Source organism: Callithrix jacchus, chromosome 7, assembly GCF_049354715.1.
Source record: "Callithrix jacchus isolate 240 chromosome 7, calJac240_pri, whole genome shotgun sequence".
Taxonomy (NCBI): Eukaryota; Metazoa; Chordata; class Mammalia; order Primates; family Cebidae; genus Callithrix; species Callithrix jacchus.
The window spans coordinates 126,261,725-126,285,729 of NC_133508.1; the positions used below are offsets into that span (position 1 = coordinate 126,261,725).

The 24,005-nt window shown below is 37.8% G+C and overlaps 1 protein-coding gene across 1 annotated transcript in view; it reads left to right on the plus strand.

The window, feature by feature from the left end:
- Nucleotides 1-20,503, plus strand: part of LOC108592425 (guanylate-binding protein 7-like) — a 48,354-nt gene extending 27,851 nt beyond the window's left edge. Inside the window, 10 exon segments of the mRNA XM_078332377.1 lie at nt 579-688; nt 889-953; nt 956-1,084; nt 3,071-3,316; nt 4,055-4,183; nt 4,186-4,331; nt 7,883-8,092; nt 10,768-10,870; nt 18,802-18,995; nt 19,851-20,503. Of these exon segments, the coding sequence (XP_078188503.1) occupies nt 651-688; nt 889-953; nt 956-1,084; nt 3,071-3,316; nt 4,055-4,183; nt 4,186-4,331; nt 7,883-8,092; nt 10,768-10,870; nt 18,802-18,995; nt 19,851-20,069 (1,479 nt within the window). The 5' untranslated portion in view covers nt 579-650 and the 3' untranslated portion in view covers nt 20,070-20,503.
- The last annotated feature ends 3,502 nt before the right edge of the window (nt 20,504-24,005 follow it).

A 24,005-nucleotide genomic window follows, 5' to 3' on the forward strand; every position in this document is an offset into this window, starting at 1 on the left:
GGCAAAAATACCGCTTGACATTAACATCATCTTCAAAATTCATATTATATGCCCTACTATTTAGCTTTATATCCTACAGATAAAATAGTGAATGAAAAACCAAATGAATGAATTAATAAGTGAATAAGTTAAAAGAAGACTCCTAAGTCCTAACTGTAATGTGTTTTCTAATGGAAGGAATAATATCAGATCAAGTTTGGAAGAATTTAATTTTGTCCCAAACAAAAAGTAGAGACTATCATTCAGGAGACTTCAAACCAAGATGCTCCCCTTATAATAGTTAAAGCACAATTTATAAAGCATAAGAGAAGAAAAGTTTTCACTTATCTTGTGATTGGCCATTATGCATTAACAATAATTTTAGGGCAAATAGAGATGTTTAGACTGCTTTTCTATAGCTAATTTATTTAATGTGACTGAATCAAGGTGACAAGCATATAAAGCTTACATTTGTGTTTCCTTTAGACAGCAATTTGGGAAATCTGAAATGACTTAAGTTTTAGCTACATGGATACTAGTAGTTGACCTTCAGGTGTATCTAAACTTTCGCCTCCATTTTTATTTTTCTGTAACACTAGAGTGACTCTAAGAATGGCTCGTGGATCTTTACCCTGGCTGTGCTTCTAAGCAGCTGCTTTGTCTACAACAGCATGAGCACCATCAACCACCAGGCTCTGGAACAGCTGCAGTATCCTTCCAGGAAGTGAAGAGCCAGGTTTTATGGAGTTTAGGGAAATGGAAACTGAAACTGTGTCTTCTTTGCTGTGACCCAGTTGTCCTGGTTGAGTAAGAAGAGACACAGTGCAAAAGGGAATGTTTATCAAACTTGTTTCTAAGTGAGATGTTGAAATAATGGTGTAGGGTGTTACTCCTTAGCTAAGATCCCAGCTATGTAATTGAACTAACAGAGTTAATCAGGGCAAAATCCTGCCCCAGGACTGATGAAGTTGAGGACCCAGTGAGTTTGTGAGTTTCTTTCCAGACTTTATTTGGGCTGTTCGAGATTTTACCCTGGAGCTGAAGTTAGATGGACACCCCATCACAGAAGATGAGTACCTGGAGAATGCCTTGAAGCTGATTCCAGGTATCGGAGCACGGCCTGGATAAGGAAAGGTTCAGTAGTGGGTGGGTTCAACTAAGACCTGCCATTCAGCACCTGACACAAATTTTTATATTAGACTGGATAGAGGCCCATGCTCATGGTATTTGGTGATCACCAATATGATTCTTGTGGTTATTTTTACTTGAAATTTCCCAGAGGTTGAAGTTTCAATTCACTGAAGAAGTTCAAAACTCAAAGTTCAATCAAATGATTTTAGACCAATAAGTACCATAAAAAATATATTGAGGATTACAATTAATATTATCACATCCTAAGACTCATATATTTGTGTTACTTATTAACTTCAAGGGTTCTTCCTATTCTATTTGGAGAAAATTAACTAATAATTTGGAAGTTCACAAACACAGAATCACAAGAAGTCAAATGATCTAATTTTGGAAATACATTTCACTCTGTCTATTTTATTAGCCTGGATGGTTATATCTTTTACAGAAAAATAAAAAAGATTTATACAGTAAATGATTCAGGCAATTAAAAAATACACTGACATATGCTTCCAGTAAGACTGTCAAATCCTTCATTTCACTGTTTTCATAACATCACCTACTTCATTCTACAGACTCTTACAATATATTGTCAATCTATTATACATTTGTTAAATGGATTGTATTTAGCAGAGTGGATACCTGTTGGTACCTACAATATCCATCTTTGTTCATTTATTCATCCTTTCAACAAAAGTTTGTTTTGAGTAATCTGTATATGCCCCAGAATCCCTCTGCAAGACAATGTCAGACCTAATACAATCTGACCTGCATATTTTTTGTCTCTATCCAACATTATCCCCAGCCACATCTTGTCCTCGTTTTTAGCAGTTACTTTATTTTTAAGCCCAACATTTCATTTCTGACATGGGAAGAGTAAGATTGAGAAAGTGTGTGATGCTATGTAAAATTAGCCAGAAGCAGGAAGAAGAATACTACAATATCTCATTTATATATGGATTCTATTTTAAAATGTGAAATACATAGAAACAGAGAGAAAACAGTGGTTACCAGGGCATGGTGAGGGAGGAAATGAGGACATGTGGGTGAAGGGTACAAACTTGAAGTTATACAGCATGTAAAAGTCTAGGGTCTAATATACGGCATGAGAACTATCATTATCAATATTGTATTTTACATTTAAAATTTATGGAGATTGGATTTTAGGTACTCTTACCAAAAAAAAGAGGTGGGGGATAAAGGAAAGTAAGTTTGGAAAATGTTAGATATATAATTTATAATTTGCTTACTTAATAATAATTTCACTATGTACATGTATATTGAAACATCATATTATAACACTACAAATATATACAATTTTAAAAGAAAAAAAGTACCTTTTTTTTTTCTGTTGCAGTTTTGCTCTTGTTACCTTAGCTGGAGTGCAATGGCGTGATCTCAGCTCACCGCAACCTCCGCTTCCTGAGCTCAGGCAATTCTCCTGCCTTAGCCTCCTGAGTAGCTGGGATTACAGGCACATGCCACCATACCCAGCTAATTTTTTGTATTTTTAGTATTGACGGTGTTTCACCATGTTGACCAGGATGGTCGTGATCTCTTGACCTCTTGACCCACTCACCTCGGCCTCCCAAAGTGCTGGGATTACAGGCTTGAGCCACCACGTTCAGCCAAGAAAGTACTTCTTATCATATTTTAGTTAGTCACAATTCAGCAAACATTTAAAAACCTGTCATTCTACCATATATCATACAGTGGCTGAAAAAACTAACCATAAATTCCTTCACTTAAGGTGGATGCCTTCCCTTCCTTTTGACTGTGCTCTGTGCAGAAATGGACATCCCGTACCTTATGTAGATTAGCCTAAGTTTGGTTGCATGAGAGGATAAAGTAGATTTGGAGACACAAGAGACTGTAGTGATTAATGCAAGGAACTCTGGATATGAAAATATCAGGCTTGCCTAAAAGCTGTTCTTCAGTAGTCAATTTTTCACTAATTCTGCAGGCAAGAATCCCCAAATCCAAAATTCTAACAAGCCCAGGGAGTGGATCAGGCATTTCTTTCCAAAACGGAAGTGCTTTGTCTTTGACCAGCCAACAAATGACAAAAAGCTCTTACTCCATGTTGAAGAAGTACCGGAAGACCAACTGGATAGTGATTTCCAGGTGCAATCAGAAAACTTCTGTTCTTATATCCTCACGCATGCAAAGACCGAGACCCTGAGAGAGGGAATCCTTGTCACTGGAAACCGTGAGTCTATTTCTCTATATGGGTCTTTATTGAGACCTACTGTATCTCAAAAACTAGTCAACTAAGCTTATGAGCACAAACAACTGGTAAGGAGATAACATCTGTGTTATGAAGTGTGGGATACATGAAGGGTATTTTTCTCAGTGAGGATATAAAAGATGTATTGTGAATTTAGACAAAACAGAAAATAAGTAGCATGTCGTGAGTTTTTGCAAGCCTATTGAGATTTAGAGCTACAAAATTCAGTGTAATCTCATATAGAAAATTGACTTCATGAACATGTTACCTGTGCAGTCTTTTAGTGCTCTGTGCAGAAAAGAGCTTCTCAACGGGTTTAATGTTCTGTCACTGTCTTAAGAGTCTTTATAAAGGCACCTGCATTTACATTCAGAACTATGATCCACAAATGATATAATTTATGTTGCTTAATAGTTGCTTTTAAATTTTTACTTAAGCAGAAAAGTATTATTTCAAGAAACGCTTGAACATACTGTTTGTGATTAATAATTAACTTTGCAATGTGATGAGTTGGAGAGAAAAGAAAGAATAAACAGGAACAGCAGTGATGTTATTGTAAGAAAGTGGATTCATAAAAAGTAGTAGTAGTAAGAGTAGAATTAAAAGAAGGAGAAGGAGGGAAAATTCATGTTAGGTAAAATTTTTTGTGATTTTTAGAATGCTGATGCATACCGCTTGTAAAACAATGAGTGAAAATGTTCTATCCATTCTCTAAATTAGGGCTGGGGATGCTGGTGGAGACCTACCTGGATGCCGTCAACAGTGGAGTGGTTCCTTGTTTGGAGAATGCAGTGACAACTCTGGCCCAGCGAGAAAACTCAGCAGCTGTGCAGAGGGCAGCTGAACATTACAGCAGATGACCCAGCAAGTGAGGTTCCCCATAGACACACTCCAGGAGCTGCTGGATGTGCATGCGGCCTGTGGGAGGGAAGCCATTGCAGTCTTCATGGAGCACTCCTTCAAGGATAAAAACCAGGAATTTCAGAAGAAGCTCGTGGTGATGTGTGTTTGTATTTTTTTCTTGACTCCTGCCTTTCTGGAATGATACTTAGAGTCCAATTTTTTATTGCCATGGTTCGTCTCCTTCTTGTGGCAAAAGGAGCTTGGAGTATTTTATGTGACTCAGTTTAATGGGAAACAGTTTTCTATTTTTCTAAAATATAGGAAATTGATTATTTTCTATCATGCATAAGAAATTATGATTTTAGCCCATTTAACAACACATTTATACAACATACTAACTACAGTTAGTAACAATGGAGTGCATTCTTAAAAATTACTAATACTATTTAAGCACTCTTGCCACAAAAGAAGAAAAGTATTTGAGATGATATACATGTCAATTAGCTTGATTTAGTAGTTTCATAATCTGCACAAGTTTAACAGAACTTTTAACTTGTACACACTGTTACATTTCATGCTACATTTCAAAATAACATGATGCAAGCATTATACATATACCATTTTTATTATTTTATTTTAAAAAGGTAAAACAAAGAAACACTTGCCTGACTCTGAGTGTCAAAAGAATGCATAAGCTCACAGCTCTGTAAGTCAGAAGTTCATTTCAGGGCATCTGTGTGCTCTGCTCAGTGTATCACAAGCTGAAAACAAGGTGTTGATTGAGCTTACTTCTCACCCGTATGCTCAGGGGACCCTCTCTCCATCTTCAAGTCAGCAAAGATGCATCAAATGTTTCTCTTATTTCTAATCTCTTTGGCTTCCTCTTCTGCCTCAAGGTAAACAAAAAAGCTCTGCTTCCAAAGAGCTCATGTGATTTGGTAATTCTTTTTTTCTTTTTTTTGTTTTGGTCATTTGACTAAGTAGGTATGCAAGGTATGTAGTGATGCCTTATTGTGGTTTTCATTTTCATTTCTTTCTTTTTTATTATGATACTTTAATTTCTGGAATACATGTGCAGAATATTCAGGTTTGCTACGTAAGTATACACATGCCATGGTGGTTTGTTGCATCCAACAACTCATCACCTACATTAGGTATTTCTCCTAATGCTATCCTTCCCCTCGACCCCCATCCCCTGACAGGCCCCGGTGTGTGATGTTTCCCTCCCTGTGTCCATGCGTTCTCATTGTTCAACTCCTACTTTTGAGTGAGAACATGCAGTGTTTGCTTTTCTGTTCCTGTGTCAATTTGCTGAGAATGATAGTTTCTAGCTCCACCCATATCCCTGAAAAGGACATGAACTCATCCTTTTTTATAGCTGCATAGTATTCCATGGGGTATATGTGGCACATTTTCTTTATCCAGTCTATCATTGATGAGTATTTGGGTTGGTTCCAAGTCTTTGCTACTTTGAACAGTGCCACAATAAACATATTTGTATATGTGTCTTTATAGTAGGATGATTTATAATCTTTTGGGTATTTACCCAGTAATAGGATTGCTGGCTCAAATGATATTTCTGGTTCTAGATCCTTGAGGAATCACCACACTGTCTTCCACAATGCTTGAACTAAGTTACACTCCCACCAACGTGTAAAAGCATTCCTATTTCTCCACATCGTCTCCAGCATCTGTTGTTTCCTGACTTTTTAATGATCACCACTCTAACTGGTGTGAGATGGTATCTCATTGTGGTTTTGACTTGCATTCCTTTAATGCCCAGTCACGATGAGCTTTTTTAAATGTTTGTTGGCTGTGTAAATGTCTTCTTTTGAGAAGTGTCTTTTTATGTCATTTGCTCTTTTTTAGATGGGTTATTTTTTTCTTGCAAATTTGCTTAAGTTGCTTATAGACTCTGGATGTCAGCCCTTTGTGAAATAGATAAATCACAAGAATTTTTTCCAATTCTGTAGATTACCTGTTCACTCTAATGACAGTTTCTTTAGCTGTGCAGAAGCTCCTTAGTTTAATTAAATCCCATTCATCAATTTTGGCTTTTGTTACCATTACTCTTGGTATTTTAGTCATGAAGTCTTCACCCATGCCTATGTCCTGAATGGTATTGCCTAGGTTTTCTTCTAAAGTTTTTGTGGTTTTAGACATTCCATTTAAGTCTTTAATCCATCTTGAGTTAATTTTTGTATAAAGTGTAAGGAAGGCATCCAGTTTCAGTTTTCTGCATATGACTAGCCAGTTTTTCCAACACCATTTATTAAATAGGAAATTTTCCACCATCGTTTGTTTTTGTCAAGTTGTCAAGATCAGATGGTTGTAGATGTGTGGCATTATTTCTGATAGGGTTTTCTAAATAGATAATCATGTCATCAGCAAACAGAGACAATTGGACTTCCTCTCTTCCTATTGGAATATCCTTCACTTCTTTCTCTTGCCTGATTGCCCTGCCCCAAACTTCCAATACTATTTTGAATACAAGTGGTAAGAGTGGGCATCCTTGTGTTGTGCTGGTTTTTAAAGGGAATGCTTCCAGCTTTTGCCCATTCAATATGATATTGGATGTGGGTTTGTCATAAATAGCTCTTTTATTTTGAGATATGTTCCATCAATACATAGTTTATTGAGAGTTTTTAGCATGAAGCAGTGTTGAATTTTATCAAAGCCTTTTTCTGCATCTATTGAGATAAATCATGTGGGTTTTGTTATTGGTTCTGTTTATGTAATGGATTATGTTTATTGATTTGCATATGTTGAACCAGCCTTGCATCCCAAGGATGAAGCCAACTTGATTGTGGTGGATAAGCTTTTTGATGTGCTGCCATATATTGAGGATTTTCACATCGATGTTCATCAGGAATATTGGCCTGAAATTTTCTCTTTTTTTGTTGTGTCTCTGGGTAATTCTTAAATACTTTCTTGAGTATACTCAGTACTACTTGAATACTATCCATTTCTGAAAGCCAACAGATATCATATAATGCTACCTAAACACTAGAGTACACTCCATTGTATTAATAAGCCCAGGGACTATGGAAACCTGGGGGCAGGAAGGGGGAATTTTGGGGGATATCTTAAATCTGCAGTTGGCACTGTTAATGAATATTCTTTCAGTCTGTCTTTTACCAGTCCACATGTGACAGAAATCTCTCTAGTACCTACTGAGAAAACCCAGATGCAATCATAATTTACAAATGTAAGCAAAAAAATAATTATGTTCCCATATCTTCTCATGTTAAGATTCTTTTTAGAAGAATTTCAAGAGTTACAAGCTCTGTTCAGAGTAAAATCAAGTCATTAGTGGAAAGTGATTGTACTGGAGGGGTTGATTTTCTATGTACACATTTTATCCATAGCAATCCATGTTCTCTAAGGACACTACTGCTGCCACAACTGAACTGTCCTTTGCTTATCGTTCATAGTTAGATCACTGTTAATCGTCCTTTCCCTTTCTGATCAATTCTCTGCATGACCTGTGTAAAGTTTATGAACTCAAAGATAGAGTTCATAAACTTTACACAGGTCATGCAGAGAATTGATCAGAACTGGAACTAAAACAAGTTTCTGACTCTTGGTCTACACCAAATCTCAGTCCACTCTGAAGCCATCAGACTACTTCTTCAAAGAGGATCATAGTTGGACCTTTCCTTCTAACAGCTTCTTTTACTGCTGTTCCCTACATTTCTCTGGCAGGACTCCACAGAGAGAAAAAAGGAAGACTTTGTGTTGCAGAATGAAGAGGCATCTGCCAAATATTGCCAGGCTGAGCTTAAGCGGCTTTCAGAACACTTGGTGGAAAGTATTTCAAGAGGAACTTTCTTTGTTCCTGGAGGGCACAATCTCTACTTAGAAGCAAAGAAGATTGAACAGGACTATACACTAGTGCCTGGAAAAGGAGTTAAGGTGAGAAATAAGGGGAGAAGAGGATGAATGGCAGAGGATGGTCAGAGGGTCTTCGTTGCTCCTTCTGAAAAATCTAAGAGCACAGTACCATTTATGGACAAAAAGTGAAGCATGGTAATATCTTGATATTTTACATCTTAAAATCCGTAATTATTTAGCTACTCTTATAAAACAAAACTATTTTTTTTTTTTTACCAAAGAAGATTTAGAATCAGAAGTCCAGGTGGTCATTTAAAAGCTTGTGGCACCTCCCCCCACCACTCTCTTTCTCTGACTTGCTCCTGCTGTTTTTGTCATGTGACAGGCAAGCTACCCCTTCACCTTCCACCAGGAGTAAAAGCTTCCTGAAGCCTTAGCAAAAGCCGTGTTTCCTGTAAAGCCTGAGAACTGTGAGCCTGTCAAACCTCTTTGCTTTATGAATTACCCCTGAACTTAAAAGTTAAATTTAAAAAAATTTAAATGTAGCTTCTAACTCTATACCTAAATCATTATTGTTCACTCATGCTGAAACAGCAGTGTCCAAAAAATTATTTTAAATGCAGATCAGACAAAAATAAATAGCTACTTGTAATGCTTCTTAGAAAGATACATATATCAAATCAGAATTTTTTTTACTTCATAAGTCCCTGACAGTTAAAGAGAAAAACGTGCTTAATTCTGGACTGCAAAGTCTTTTGCATTCTCAGAACCAAGCCTAGTACTGGTCAGGTGATTTCAACTCTCGGTGTTTCAATTTCCTCACAAAATGAAAAGAAGGTGACTGTCTAATATGTAAAAAGCCAAAATTCTGAGTATTGACAAGAATATGAAGCAATTGGAATTCTCACACATTGCTAATGAGGTATAAATCAGTACATCAATTTGGAAAACTGTTTAGTTTTCATTGCTAAAGTTGAAAAACAAATACCCAGTGACTCAGCAAATCCATTTCTAGATGTGTACATTCACTTAAAACACAGGGACAGAAATGTTCATAACAGCATCATTCACAATAACACCAAACTGAAATTTTACCCTAATGTCCATCAACAATAGAACAAATCAACAAACTAGTATATTCACATAATGGAGTCCTGTATCACAATGAAAATGAATAAGCTACAATCCCATAATAAGAAAAATAAATACATTACCCAGCCTTAGGTATTTGTAGCAATGCAAGAATGGCCTAACACACCCATGAATCTAAATTTTTTTTGAAAGAAAGGATCAAGGAAAATAACCACCAAAAAATGCCTAGGTTCTTCCTTCTGTGATGTGCCCCACCCGCCCAAATTACAGTCACTCATCACATATTGTCTAAGGTATTTATGCCTCTTTTTCCTTCCCATGTGTGACTATTAAGTCTATGTGGTGTTGTATTTTCCTTCATTGGTAATTTCCCATATTTGATAGCCATGTTACTCTTTTAAAGTTTGGAATTCTTATAGTTTCTCAGGCCAGGTACAGTGGCTCACACCTGTAATCCCAATGTTTTGGGAGGCCAAGGCAGGAGGATTGCTTAAGACCAGGAGATTGAAACCATCCTGAGCAACATCATAAGACTTCCATCTCTACAAAAATTAAAAATAAAATTAGCCGGGTGTGGCAGCACACATCTGTGGTCCCAGCTACAAGGGAGGTTGAGGCAGGAGCACTGCTTCCCAGCAGGAGTTCAAGGTTGAAGTGATAGTACCACTGAACTTACACTTGGGTGACAGAGTGAGACTGTCTCAAAAAAGAAAAAAAGTTTCTCAACTGTTTAATTTTCAGTTATATTCCCCACTACTCTTGTAAATAGGCTAGTTACCTGTTCAGTCTTTAAGTTTTAACTTTTTTAATTAAATTTGAATACATTGTTTACTTTTAATGAACTATTATCAGCATTCTTAAAAGTTATCAAAGGTTAATAAATAAATAGCCTAGAAAAGCTTCCAGCAAGGTGAGAGCTATTAATAGATGTTATCCTAATTTAAAAATTAAATTTATATTTAAATTAAATTCCAAATTAAAAAGGGTAGACAGGCATTCAGGCAGAAGGAAAAGAAAGCAAATAATGCAAACTATAGAGGATGTGTGTTTGTAGAACTGCATAGAAATCTGGTTGTCTGTACCCTGGGGTGGGTGGTGAGCAGCATCGCTGTGAGAGGAGGCTGGACAGGCACAAGGGAGGCTGCTGCTCAGGGTTTTCATGTCTAGCAAAGAGCTGGACTTTTTGTTGTGGCTGTGGGAGGAAAGAAACCACAGTGGAATCTTAAGAAAAATGTGAAGTTGGGCGGGGAGTGGTGGCTCACGCCTGAAATCCCAACACTTTGGGAGGCAGAGGCGGGTGGATCACGAGGTCAAGAGATCAAGATCATCCTGGTCAACATGGTGAAACCCCGTCTCTACTAAAAATACAAAAATTAGCTGGGCATGGTGGCGCGTGTCTGTAATCCCAGCTACTCAGGAGGCTGAGGCAGGAGAATTGCGTGAACCCAGGAGGCGGAGGTTTCTGTGAGCCTAGATCCCGCCATTGCACTCCAGCCTGGGTAACAAGAGCGAAACTCCGTCTCAAAATAAAAATAAATAAAAAATAAAAAGAATAATGTGAAGTTTACAAGGTTAGATTTGTGGCTTTATTGAACAATAATTTTCTCATCACAAGGCAAGATTTCTGCTGCCTGACAGGTCTTTGCTCGTTCTTGGTTCCTCAGGCAAACGAGGTCCTCCAGAGCTTCCTGCAGTCACAGGTGGTTATAGAGGAATCCATCCTGCAGTCAGACAAAGCCCTTACTGCTGGAGAGAAGGCCATAGCAGGTACAGGGGCAGGGCTCAGCTCTCAGAGAAAAGGGTAGGTTTTGGCAACACCCGCTTGATGTTCAGAAAAAAAACCGTTTTTCTTATACCAGGAGCTTTCTTCTCATAGAGGACACATGCTCTGCTAAAACTGAAAATAAGGGGAGTTGGGATTGAACATCCAGCCACTCAGTTCCTTCCCACAACATTCTTAAACATGCTCTAGCTGACATGAATAGTGGGAGAATTCAGAGGTCCCAGTTCCCCACCTTCGTGCTTTTCTTAAAGTCAGTTTGGCCTCTGAACTCAGGAGAGTAGATCTCAGACCAGACTGTTACTTTCTTTTTCTTTTTCTTTCCAACTTTTATTTTAGGTCCAGAGGGTACACAAGTAGGTTTTCTGTATGGGTAAACTGGGCATCATGGGGATTTGTTGTACAGATGATTTCATCACTCAGGTAATGAGCATAGTATTCAATAGGCAGTTTTTCAATCCTCGCCCTCTTCCCATCCTCCACCCTCAAAAAGGTCCTGGTGTCTATTGGTTCCTTTGTGTCCATGTGTACTCAACATTTAGCTCCCATTCATAAGTGAGAATACGCAGGATTTGGTTTTCTATTCCTGCATTAGTTTGCTCAGGGTACTGGCCTCCAGCTGCATCCACAGTGCTGCAAAGGATATGATTTCATTCATTATTGTCTGTGTAATATTCTAAGGCATATATGTACCACATTTTCATTATCCAGTCCACCATTGATAAACATTTAGGTTGATTCCATGTCTTTGCTAGTACAAATAGTAAGCAGTGAACAGGTGCATGCATGTGTTTTAATGATATAATGATTTGTTTTCCTTTGGGTATATACCCAGTAATGGGATTGTTGGGTCAAATGGTAGTTCTGTTTTAAGTTCTTTTAGAACTCCAAACTGCTTTCCATAGCAGCTGAACTAATTTACAATCCCAACAGCAATGTATAAGAATTCCCAGGCCAGGCGCGGTGGCTCATGCCTGTAATCCAAACACTTTGTGAGGCCAAGGCGGGTGGATCACAAGGTCAGGAGATTGAGACCATCCTGGCCAACATGGTGAAACCTCGTCTCTACTAAAAATAGAAAAATTAGCTGGGCATGGTGGTGCAGGCCTGTAGTCCCAGCTACCGGGGAGGCTGAGGCAGAAAAATCACTTGAACCAGAAGGCGGAGATTCTGTGAGCCTAGATCACACCACTGCACTCTAGCCTGGTGTGCAAAAAAAAAAATCCCTTTTCTCTCTCAAAAAAAAAATCCCTTTTCTTGGCAATCTTGCCAGCATCTGTTATTTTTTGACTATTTAATAACAGCCATTCTGACTGGTGTGAGATGTTATCTCACATGGTTTTCTATTTGCATTTTCCTAATGATTTGTGCTGTTTAGCATTTTTTTATATGCTTGCTGGCCATGTGTATGTCTTCTTTTGATAAATGTCTGTTAATGTCTGTTTCTCATTTTTTTAATGGGGACATTTGCTTTTTCTTAATTTCTTTAACTTCCTCATAGATTCTGGATATTAGACTCTTGTCGGATGCATAGTTTGCAGATATTTTCTCCTATAATGTAGGTCGTCTGTTTACTCTGTCAATAGTTTCCTTTGTTGTGCATGAGCTCTTTAGTTGAATTAGGTTCCACTTGTTAATTTTTTGTTTGGTTGCAGTGGCATTCAAAGTCCTCATCATGAAATCTTTGCCATTGCCTCTGTCCAGAATGGTATTTACTAGGTTTTCTTTTGGGGGTTTTATAGTTTTAAGTTTTACCTTTACATCTTTAGCTCATCTTGAGTTTATTTTTGTACATAGTGAAAAGAAGGGATCCAGTTTAAATCTTCTGCATATGGCTACCCAGTTAACACAGCACCATTTATTGAATAGGGCATCCTTTCTTCATTGCTTATTTTTATCAGCTTTACCAAATATGAGACAGTTGTAGTTGTGTGGAATTATTTCTTCTCTCTCTAACCTTTTTCATTGGTTTATGTGTCTGTTTTGTTTTGTTTTGCTTTTTGACCAGCATCATGCTATTTTGGTTATTGTAGTCTTGTAATATAGTTTGAAGTCAGGTCATATGGTGTCTCTGGCTTTGTTCTTTTTGCTTAGGAGTGCCTTGGCTACTTGGGTCCTTTTTTGGCTCCATATGGATATTAGAGTAGCTTTTACTAATTCTATTTTTTTAAAAGTTATTGACAGTTTGATAGGAATAGCATTGAATATTTAAATTAGTTTGGGCAGTATAGCTATTTTAATGACATTGATTCTTCCTATCCATATGCATGGAATGTTTTTCCATATGTTTGTATGGTCTCAGATTTCTTTCAGAAGTGTTTTATAATTCTCATTGTAGAGATGGTTCACCTCCCTGATTGGCTATAAACCTGGGTATTTTATTCTTTTTGTGGCTATTGTGAATAGGATTGCGTTCTTGATTTGACTTTCAGCTTGGACAGTATTGGCGTGTAGAAATGCTACTGATTTTTGTATGTTGATTTTTCTTTTTTGAATTCTGAAGCTTTGCTGAAGTTTATCAGCTGGAAGAGGCTTTGGGCAGAGACGATGGAGTTTTCTAAGTACAGAATTCTATTGTCTATGATGAGAGATAGTTTACCTTCCTCTCTTTGTATTGGATAACTTTTCTTCCCCCTTGCCTGAGTTCTCTGGCTAAAACTTCTAGTATTATGTTGAATAGGAGTTGTGAATATGGGCATCCTTGTCCCATTTTGGTTTGAGAGTGAAATGCTTCCAGCTTTTCACATTCAATATGATGTTGGCTGTGGAGTTTTCATAAATACCTCTTATTATTTTGAGGTATCTTCCTTTGATGCCGGTTTGTTGAGATATTTTATTTTATTTTTTTTTAATTTTTTATTGGATTTTAGGTTTTGGGGTACATGAGCAGAGCATGCAAGACAGTTGCGTAGGTACACACATGGCAGTGTGCTTTGCTTTTCTTCTCCCCTTCACCCACATTTGGCAATTCTCCCCAGGCTATCCCTCCCCACCTCCCCCTCCCACTGGCCCTCCCCTTTTCCCCCCAATAGACCCCAGTGTTTAGTACTCCCCTTTCTGTGTCCATGTGTTCTCATTTTTCATCACCCGCCTATGAGTGAGAATATGCGGTGTTTCATTTTCTGTTCTTGTGTCAGTCTGCTGAGGATGATGTTCTCCAGATTCATCCATGTCCCTACAAATGACACAAACTCATCATTTCTGATTGCTGCATAATATTCCATGGTGTATATGTGCCACATTTTTCCAATCCAGTCTATTATCAATGGGCATTTGGGTTGATTCCAGATCTTTGCTATTGTAAACAGTGCTTCAATGAACATTCGTGTACATGTGTCCTTATAGTAGAACGATTTATAGTCTTTTGGATATATACCCAGTAATGGGATTGCTGGGTCAAATGGAATTTCTATTTCTAAGGCCTTGAGGAATCGCCACACTGTCTTCCACAATGGTTGAACTAATTTACACTCCCACCAACAGTGTAAAAGTGTTTCTTTTTCTCCACATGCTCTCCAGCATCTGTTGTCTCCAGATTTTTTAATGATCGCCATTCTAACTGGCGTGAGATGGTATCTCAGTGTGGTTTTGATTTGCATCCCTCTGATGACCAGTGACGATGAGCATTTTTTCATATGATTGTTGGCCTCATATATGTCTTCTTTCGTAAAGTATCTGTTCATATCCTTTGCCCACTTTTGAATGGACTTGTTTGTTTTTTTCCTGTAAATCTGTTTGAGTTCATGAAAGTTGCTGAATTTTATCAAAGGCCTTTTCTGTGTCCATTGAGATGATCATGTGGTTTTTGTTCTGAGTCCATTTATGTGAGGGATCAATTTATTGATTAGCATATGCTGAATCAACCTTGGATTTCAGGAATAAAGCCTAATTGACAGTGGTGGAGTCACTTTTTAACATGCTGTTGGATTTGGGTTTGCTAGCATTTTGTTGAAGATTTTTTCATCCATGTTCGTCAGGAATATTGTCCTGTAGTTTTGTTGTTGTTATTATGTCTGTACTGAGTTTTTAAAATCAGAATGATGCTGGCCTTATAGGATGTATTAGGGAAGATTCCCTCCTCCTCAGTTTTTGCAATGGTTAAGTAGAATTGGTACCAGCTCTTCTTTACATGTCTGGTGGAATTGGCTATGAATCTGTCTGGTCCAGGGCTTTTTCTGCTTGGTAGGCTTTTTATTACTGACTCAGTTTCAGAACTCGATATTAGTCTGTTTCAGATTTCAGTTTCTTCCTGGTTCACTTTTGGGAAGTTGTATGTTTCCAGGAATTGATCCATTTCTTCTAGGTTTTTTAGTTAGCGTGCATGGTGGTGCTAATTATAGTTTCTGAGGATTTGTATTTCTGTGGAGTTCGTGGTAATGTTCCTTTTGTTGTTTTTTATTATGTTTATTTGGATCTTGTCTTTTATTGTTCTTTTTGTTAGTCTTACTAGAAATATATCCATCTTATATATTCTTCCAAAGAACCATTGGTTTCATTGATCTTTTGTATGGTTTTTCTTGTCTCCATTTTGTTCGGTTCAAGTCAATTTTGGTTATTTTTTGTCTTCTGCTACCTTTGTGCTTGGTTCACTCTTGCTTCTCTAGTTCCTTTAGGTGTGATGTTAGGTTGTTAATTTGAAATATTTCTAACTTTTTGCTGTAGTCGTTTAGTGCTATTAACATTACTCTTAACACTACTCTAGCTGTGTCTCACAGATTCTGGTATGTTGTATCTTTGTTTTTATTAATTTCAAATAATTTATTTCTGTCTTAAATTCACTGTTTACCCCAAAATCATTCAGGAGATTGTTTAATTTCCATGGAGTTGTGTGGTTTTGAGAGATATTCTTTGTATTGATTTCTGTTTTTATTGCACTGTTGTCTGAGTACCTTGGTATGATTTTGGGTTTTTTTAATTTGTTGAATATTGCTTTATGATGGAGCATGGGGTCAACTTTAGAATATGTGCCATGTGCCGATGAGATCAATGTATATGCTGTTATTGCTGGGTGGAGTGTTCTGTAGATTTCTGTTAGGCATTTTATTCAAGTGTCATGTTGAGTCCTGAATATCTTTGTTAGTTTTTTCACTCAATTATCTGTCTAATATTGTCAATGGGGTGTTGAAGACTAACACTATTATTGGGTGGTTATCTAAGTCTCATCATAGGGCTCTTTGAACTTATTTTATGAATTTAGGATTCTCTAGTATTGGGTGAATATATTTTGCATAGTTAAGTCTTCTCATTGAATTGAAACTTTTATCATTCTGTAATGCCTATTTTTATCCTTTTTGATTATTATTGGTTTGGAGTCTGTTTTGTCTGAAATAAGAATAGCAACCTCTGCTCTTTTTGTTTTCCATTTGCTTGATAGATTTTTCTTCATCCCTTTACTCTGAACCTATTGGTATAATTGCATATGAGATTGGTCTCTTGAACATAGAACACAGTTGGGTCTTATTTCTTTATGCAACTTGCCACTCTGTGCCTTTTAATTTGGCTTGTTAGCCCTTTTACATTCAAAGTTAATATTGATGTGTGTGGATCTGATCCACACATATGCTCATGACACGACACGACAACATGTCACCATGTTGACAGCTGATTGCTATGTTGATTTAATTGTGTTGTTGCTTTGTAGTGCCAATGATCCGTGTACTGAAGTGTGCTTTTGTGGTGGCTGATAATGGTTTTTCATTTTCATGCTTAGCACTCTTTTCAGCACCTTGTGTAAGGCAGGTCTGTTTGTTAATGACAAATTTCCTTGGTATTTGCGTGTCTAAAAAGAATTTTTTTTTCCATTGAAGCTTAGTTTGTCTGGATATGAAATTCTTGCTTGGACTTTCTTTTCTTTATGAATGCTGACTATAGGTTTCCAGTCTCTTTTGGCTTGCAGGGTTTCTTCTGAAAGTTCTATTGTTAGCTTGATGGGATTCCCTTTGCAGAACACCTGCCCTTTTCTCAAGCTGCCTTTAATATCTTTTTCTTTCACATTGACCTTGGAAAATCTGATAACCATCTCATATGTGTTGGGGTTAGTCATCTTATATAGGATCTCACAGGGGTTCTCTAATTTCCTGAATTTGAATTTCAGCCTCTCTAGTGAGGTTGGGAAAATGTTCACGGACACTATCCTCAAATATTCCAAGTGGCTTGCTATCTCTCCCTCTCTTTCACAGGTGCCAATGGGTCATAAGTTTGGTCTCTACATAATCTGATATTTCTTTCAGATTTTGTTCATTCTTTTTTCTTCATTTTTGTCTGATTAAGTTGTTTTTCAAAATGAGTTTTCAAGCTCTGAGATTGTTTCCTCATCTTGGTCTATTCTACATTTAATATTTTTGATTGTATTATGAAATTCTTATAGCGTGTTTTTCAGCTCTATCAAATCAGCTTGGCTCTTCTTTAAAATGGGGATTTCATGTTTTAGTTCTTGAGTCATTTTACTGAATTCCTTCAGTTCCTTGGATTGTATCTCAACTATCTCCTGTGTATTGATAATCTTCATTGCCATCCAGATTCTGAATTCCATGTCTGCTACTTCAACCATTTCAGTTTAACCAAGAACCATTGCTGGGGAGCTAGTGGACTCATTTGGAGGTAAGGAGCACTCTAGATTTTTGAGTTGCCGGAGTTCTTCCTCAATGGTATAGGCTAATATTCCTTTAGTCTTTGAAGTTGCTGTTTCTTTCATGAAGTTTTTGGCTTTTATATTACTTTCTTCCCTTGAAGATTCAACTGGTATAAGTTGTGTTCAGTTGACCAGGCTTTTTTCCCAGATGAATTCAAGGGGCCAAGGCTCAGCTCAGCACCCCTGGGCTGTGGGCTTGAACCTTAGTAGGCTGGGACCAGGCTCAAGGCTTTGTTGTCTGGCCCTTCTAGGTTAAGCACCTGCTGTGTTGCAAAGGCCAACCTCTTCGTGGTTAATTGGCAACAGTATTCTGGTGTGGGGTGCTGGCAAAAGCACTTTCTTAGGGCAGTGGCAGTGTGGTCCATGGTCATGGGTGAGTGGCGGCAGCAGGGCAGCAGTGCTGCAGGTTCTGTGCATGTACATTGGTGGTCACACGTTGACAGGGTCTGCACACTTGTGTGCACCAGGAAAGCGGTGGTGAGAGGCTGCAAGCAACTGTGCACCAGCTAAACAGTGGGGAGACGGTGCATTGAGTGCACACTGGTGTGAGCCCACCTGCTGAAGCTCTATGATGGTTACATAGGGTATGTCAGCAAAGAAGATATAATGGTAGCTGTTGGGAAGTTCTTCAGTTTGGAAATTGAAGTTGTACTTGAAGTAGATGCAGCCAGGCAAGAACCATGAGACATGCTGACAGACTGGGAGGTGCTCAGATCATAGTGGACCCCTTCCACAGGCAGGGTAGCCCAGTTCTATCCAGGACCAACAGTTAACAAAAGCCAAAGCCACATATTGGGTATGCCAAGCTGGGAGTTCCTGGTTGTGCTCCACTGGAGCCATTCCTGTGCCAAATATCTAGGCTCCACCCTGGCCAGGGTCCTGTCCCTATCAACTCTCCAAGCAGTTCTCTTTGCCAGCTCAAATATCTATGGTAGTTATGGGGTATCCTAAAGCTGGGATTCCAGAGGCCCATGGTGAGAGTGGGCCACTTTGCACCAATTTCCCTCACTCCTTCCCCAGGAGCTGCTCAGGATTAGGGCTGAGTCTTGGTACTTGGCAACCTGTGCAAGTTTCCCAGCTTTCTTTCCCTTCAGCCTCAGGTCTGCATCCTTCTTTCATCTTCTCTCAATGACTTCCTTCTGAAGTCCTGCTTAGAGTGTATCAGTCTTTTTCATGGTCCGATCTCTCAATGGGAGAAGCTCTTTCTGACTGCATCTGCTTAGCCATCATAGTTCTTCTCTCACCTGACTGTTATTTTCTTCCCTCTGTGAAACCTCTGTGAAACAGCTAAGCAGGCTAAGAAGCAGGCAGCTGAGAAGGAACAGGAGCTGCTAAGACAAAAACAGAAGGAACAGCAGCAAATGATGGAGGCTCAAGAGAGAAGCTTCCAGGAAAACATGGCCCAACTCAAGAAGAAGATGGAGTGAGAAAGGGAAAACTATATGAGAGAGCTGAGAAAGATGCTGAGTCACAAGCTGAAGGTGAGTCTGAATGAAGCTTGGCAGTGCTTGAGGCACAATGCCAGTTCCTCAGTTAGGGAAGGGCCAAAGTTTTAAGCCCAGTCAAGAATCCAGAAGCAAGCACAAAAGGCATATATTTCACTTAAATTTCAAATACACATGAATTATAACGAAGCCTGTAAGTCTACAAGACTTCAGCATTTTCTGTCATGTTAGACTTTGGAGAGTACACATGACATCCCCCATGGTGCCAGGCTGCTGTTTGTGGTGATTATAGGATGGTCTCACTGTGCCCCAATTAATTAGGACCTTAGTCCACCCGTCCTTAGGATTCTCGGCACAACCATCAAAAGCCCCGAAATAGATCCATCTGGATGAAAGTATCGGTTTTGCCTTGATATGAAATGATACTGAATGATCTCAAATTGCTCCATTTGTTTCTGTATCTGCCTGACGCATCCGGTACAACCTGAGTAAAATATATTCCTTGTCCCAACCTGGAGCTTGACAATAAGCCTTTTATACAGAGTCCGTGGTCCCTATTATTTGCTAGATGAGCATGGCCATGCTACATCAGTGGAAAGGGGAATCCATTAGAATTAAACCTGCATTCCCTCTTAAAGGGGATTCATTGTGCTGAAACGAAATTCCTCCCCACATCCAGTGAGATGGTGCTGAGGAAATGTCACAATGGTATAAATTATGGATACTCCCACCATTCAGATCCAGTCATCTGGAAATGTCTAACAAACTCATCAAAGAGTTTCTAAGATGCTAGAAACATGTAAATGTGTTTAACTAATGAAATAGTTAAATACAAAACTCTGACTCTTTATAATTGGGGATTTTCAACAGTAGGCTCTTTTACTTTCATAGGTCCGAGAAGAACCACTTACTGAAAGATTTAAAGAGATATTTGAGTTGTTAAATGAAGAGATTAATCGACTGAAAGAAGAGATTGAAACAGCTGAAAATGAAGAGCCCTCAGTGTTTTCACAGATTCTGGATGTGGCTGGCAATATATTTATGGCAGTACTACCTGGGGCTGCTAAGCTGGTTGATTTAGGGATGGAAATTCTTAGCTCATTTGTGTAATAGGCTAAGAATTCCTGCTAAGAAAATTATAAAATAAGGTTTCTTTTGTTAAAATGGCATAACACTGTTGCTCCTTTTGAAAGTATATGTGTTGTTGCATTTTCATTTAAGAAAAGTTTAAAATTAAAAAGCAAATTTCAAAGAATATGGCCTGAAGTCCATAAAAACAAACTTAAATTTGACTGATTAATAATTTATAGAAATGGGGGACAAGTTGGAAGATAAAATTATTCCTAGAAAAGATTTAAGTAAAGCAAAAAGGCAAACAGTAAGATGAAGAAATCATTTTCAATTTTTATTATAGTCATGGAGATAATTTGTTATAATTAGCTCTTGTAAATCAGTGAGAAGAGAGTAACACCACATATCTTAAACAGGCAAAAATGTGATAATAATGCTAATTTCACTGACAATAAAAGTTGTGCAAAGAAAAACTATGAGGTTCTCGCTTCAATTTTTGATGCACAAGAAAGAACAGTTTGACAGGGCACTGAGCTGGCAAGGGTTTGGGGATATTGTCAGTGTCTCATATTTGGTAGTGAGAGTGTGAACTGTTGGAATCATATATGAGTTGTTTAAGTTCACATACATTTGATCTAGCATTTCCACATTTAGAAATCTATCAAAGAGATTGATTTACTCAAACTGAAAATGGTGTATATAATAGTATATATGTTGCACCATTGTCGTAATGCCAAAAGACTGAAAAAAACATTAAAGTCCCTCTTTCAAGTACTGATAAGGAAAATCTTGGGAAATTCTTGGAATACTCTACAGCCACTAAAATGAAGGGAGAGTCTCTATTCGAACTAATATGAAAAGTCTACAAAATGCATTATAAGTAAAAAAATGATTCAGGAACCGTGTATAATTACTACCACTGAATTTAGAAAATAATGAGCTTGTGCGTATATTATTATCTCCTTCTGGAAAAACAGAAAACAATCTAGTATACATGGTCATAGCAGGAATGAACTTGAATAGTTGAGGCAACAAATGAGAAGATAACTGATTTCACATCATATATTCTTCTGTTCCTCTATTTTTTATAAAGATTTATTGCATTAATGTTATATTTATTGCCCTTGTTGAGTGCTTTAGGTCAACAATTATGGATTTCATTTGTTTTTTACTACAACCTTGAAGGACAAATGTTATTATCTTCAGTTTGTGGATAATAAAAGCAAGATAGTGAAATTAATCTGTTTGTCCAAGGTCATTGGTTAGGCTACCAAGTTATGGCCTCAGCTTGTATTTCATAACTCCAATTCCACTACATAGACTTTAATATCAAGGAATGGAAGAATAACTCTTAAACTGAGTTGCAAGACATATCAAAAGCAAAACAAACATATAGTTGTCAAGATGAACACAAATATAATATACCTAATTGAAAAAATAGGATCTACTAAAGGATTTTATACTATTTACAAAGTCTTATTTTCTTGTATTCCAAATAGGGAGCCCTATTTAGTTACAAAGAATTACTGCCAAAGCATGGATTTGATCTTTGATCTAATTTTTTCAACATTTTGTGATCAAGCAAACTCTTATGAAAATCTCTTGTTCTTTCCTCTTCCAAGGCATTATGAAGCCAGAAAAAAAAGCTCCTCTGATTCGTGCACTCCAGAAGTCTTTCACTCTTTTGTCAATATGGTTTTGTCCCTCTCTGAGTCTTTCTATACATTTGTCCTCTTCATGCAGGCAGCATTAACTAGGGTGACTTTAGCACCATAAAAAGTACATTCGATTGAGGCACCTCTACCAACACCACAAGCGCATAGCCTCCACATCCATCCAGTCTCTCAGGGAGCCGAAAACACTTTCATATGCTAACCCACCAAAAAAAAAAAAAAATCATACTTTGTGATCTTCTGTGTCTTTAATATTTTATATGAACTTATTATTATGTCTTTAAACATGGATAAAACAATGATTGAAATTAAAAAGGAAACAGTAATAAATGAATGGGAGAGTTCCCATTATAGGAAGAAAATTATTTATACCACTAGAAATAGCATAAGTCAGCTCAACAGGAAAAGCCGGCTCATCAGAACAAGGGACTAAAAAGGGCACAAGACATGCATCCTAATTTTGTTTTTATTATGACCTTTCAATAAAGATTTCAAAGTTTATTCCAAAGTATATTTTCATATACAAAGACCCCTGGGCTGTTGCTTGGAAAGGTCTCAAAATGCTGTCTCGCATTTATAAAGACTATGAAATAGAAAGAAATTTTTTGTTCAGCTCAGCATTTTAGGAATTCGTATTGGCTCTCTAGTGCCCAGTGCTTGAAGAACTCGAATGAACTCCTTGTAGTTCCATAAGCTGAGCCTATTCCTTTGACTGAGAGCCTGTGCACACGGGACACAGGCTTCTTAAAACCTTGTTTCCTCACCCTTTATCTGTTATCGCTCAACCCCTACTCATCCTTAAAGTGTCCTACTTCCTGACTTTCCAAGGCTAAATGAGATGCCCTTCTCAGTGTTGCCATGGCACCATCTTGTCACTCCTACCATTGAAGATGCCATATAGATGTAATATTAAAAGTGCCTATTTACTTCTGTCTACCACCTTTGGTCTCAGATGCCAGGTCTTCTTCAACTTGTCTTTAGTTCCCAGCACAAAACTCACCACATAAGCTGAGGTGTGGGCCAAATACATAAGCTACCCTCCAATACATCCCCAATTTGCCATATGTTAACTGTATTCCCAATTTCTAGAGCTCTCAAATAAAGGACACAATCTTAGAAACCGGTGCAGAAGGGAGTCACTGAATTAGAAAGAACATGCACACTTGTCTGGATCTACTCTGTTCTCTCTGAGGGACTGGACACCTCATGGCCCTGTGTTCCTCAAGCTTCTCACCTATGATAATCATCCCAGAATGAAGTTACTGCCTTTGGCTCACAGGGCAGTTACAATGTTTAACATAGTGAAGGAAGTACCAGAAACTAAGAAAAAAATGGGCTCTTTCAGCTAATAAACAAGTATTCATCTGCATTTACTCTTTTTTTATTATTTTGCTTTAGGTACATACTATATCTGGCATTTCTCCCCATGTTATCCCTCCCCACCCCACCCTCCCTCTCCACCCTCCTCATTTACTCTTAAACTATACATAATTCACAAAGTTTCAGTTGTCCCTGGAGCTATTTTTTGGTTCCCTGATACAAAAGACAGATTTTGTTGTTAAGCAGAAAAGAAGCAGCTGATTTCCTAGCATTGCTTCTATTTTGAAGTAACCCTGCTCTACTTTCACTTTCCACACACACATACACACACACACACACACACACACGCTGGCATAATACCTCACTTGTAATTTCACCTACTCGGAGCCCGAGAAAAAAAAATCACTTAAGCCCAGAAGTTTGACGTTACAGTGAACTGTGATTATGCCATTGCATTCCAGCTTGGGCAACAGAGCAAGAACTTGTCTCTAAAAAAGAAATAAATACAAAATAAAAATACAATGGTATGATCTACATAAAGATGTTATCACTGTGTCTGTATCAAGTGTGTAATAAATGAGTTACCTTCATCATTATTTATTATTTATTAAATGTTAAGCATCAGGACCTGGGTTAGGTGCTAATAATCCAAAAGTATATAAGATATAGATATTCCCTCAGGGCACTTACAGTGCTCAAGCTAATATCCAAGGTAATTGGACCTAAAAAATATATTATATGAGGCTTTCTCATCCACATGCTTCTCAAACTGGCCCACAAACATGAGATAAATAGCACTATTTTAAATAATGACCCAATGAAGGAATTTTAAAAAATTAATACTGCAAGCAGTCTCTAAGATCTTTTCCAAAAACAAAATGGCAACTTCCCAGTTGAGAAATCATGACAAACCCTCTTACTAGCACAGCTGCCAGGAATTCCTTTTACGGCTAATGAGTCACTGCTTTAGTTAATACTTTCT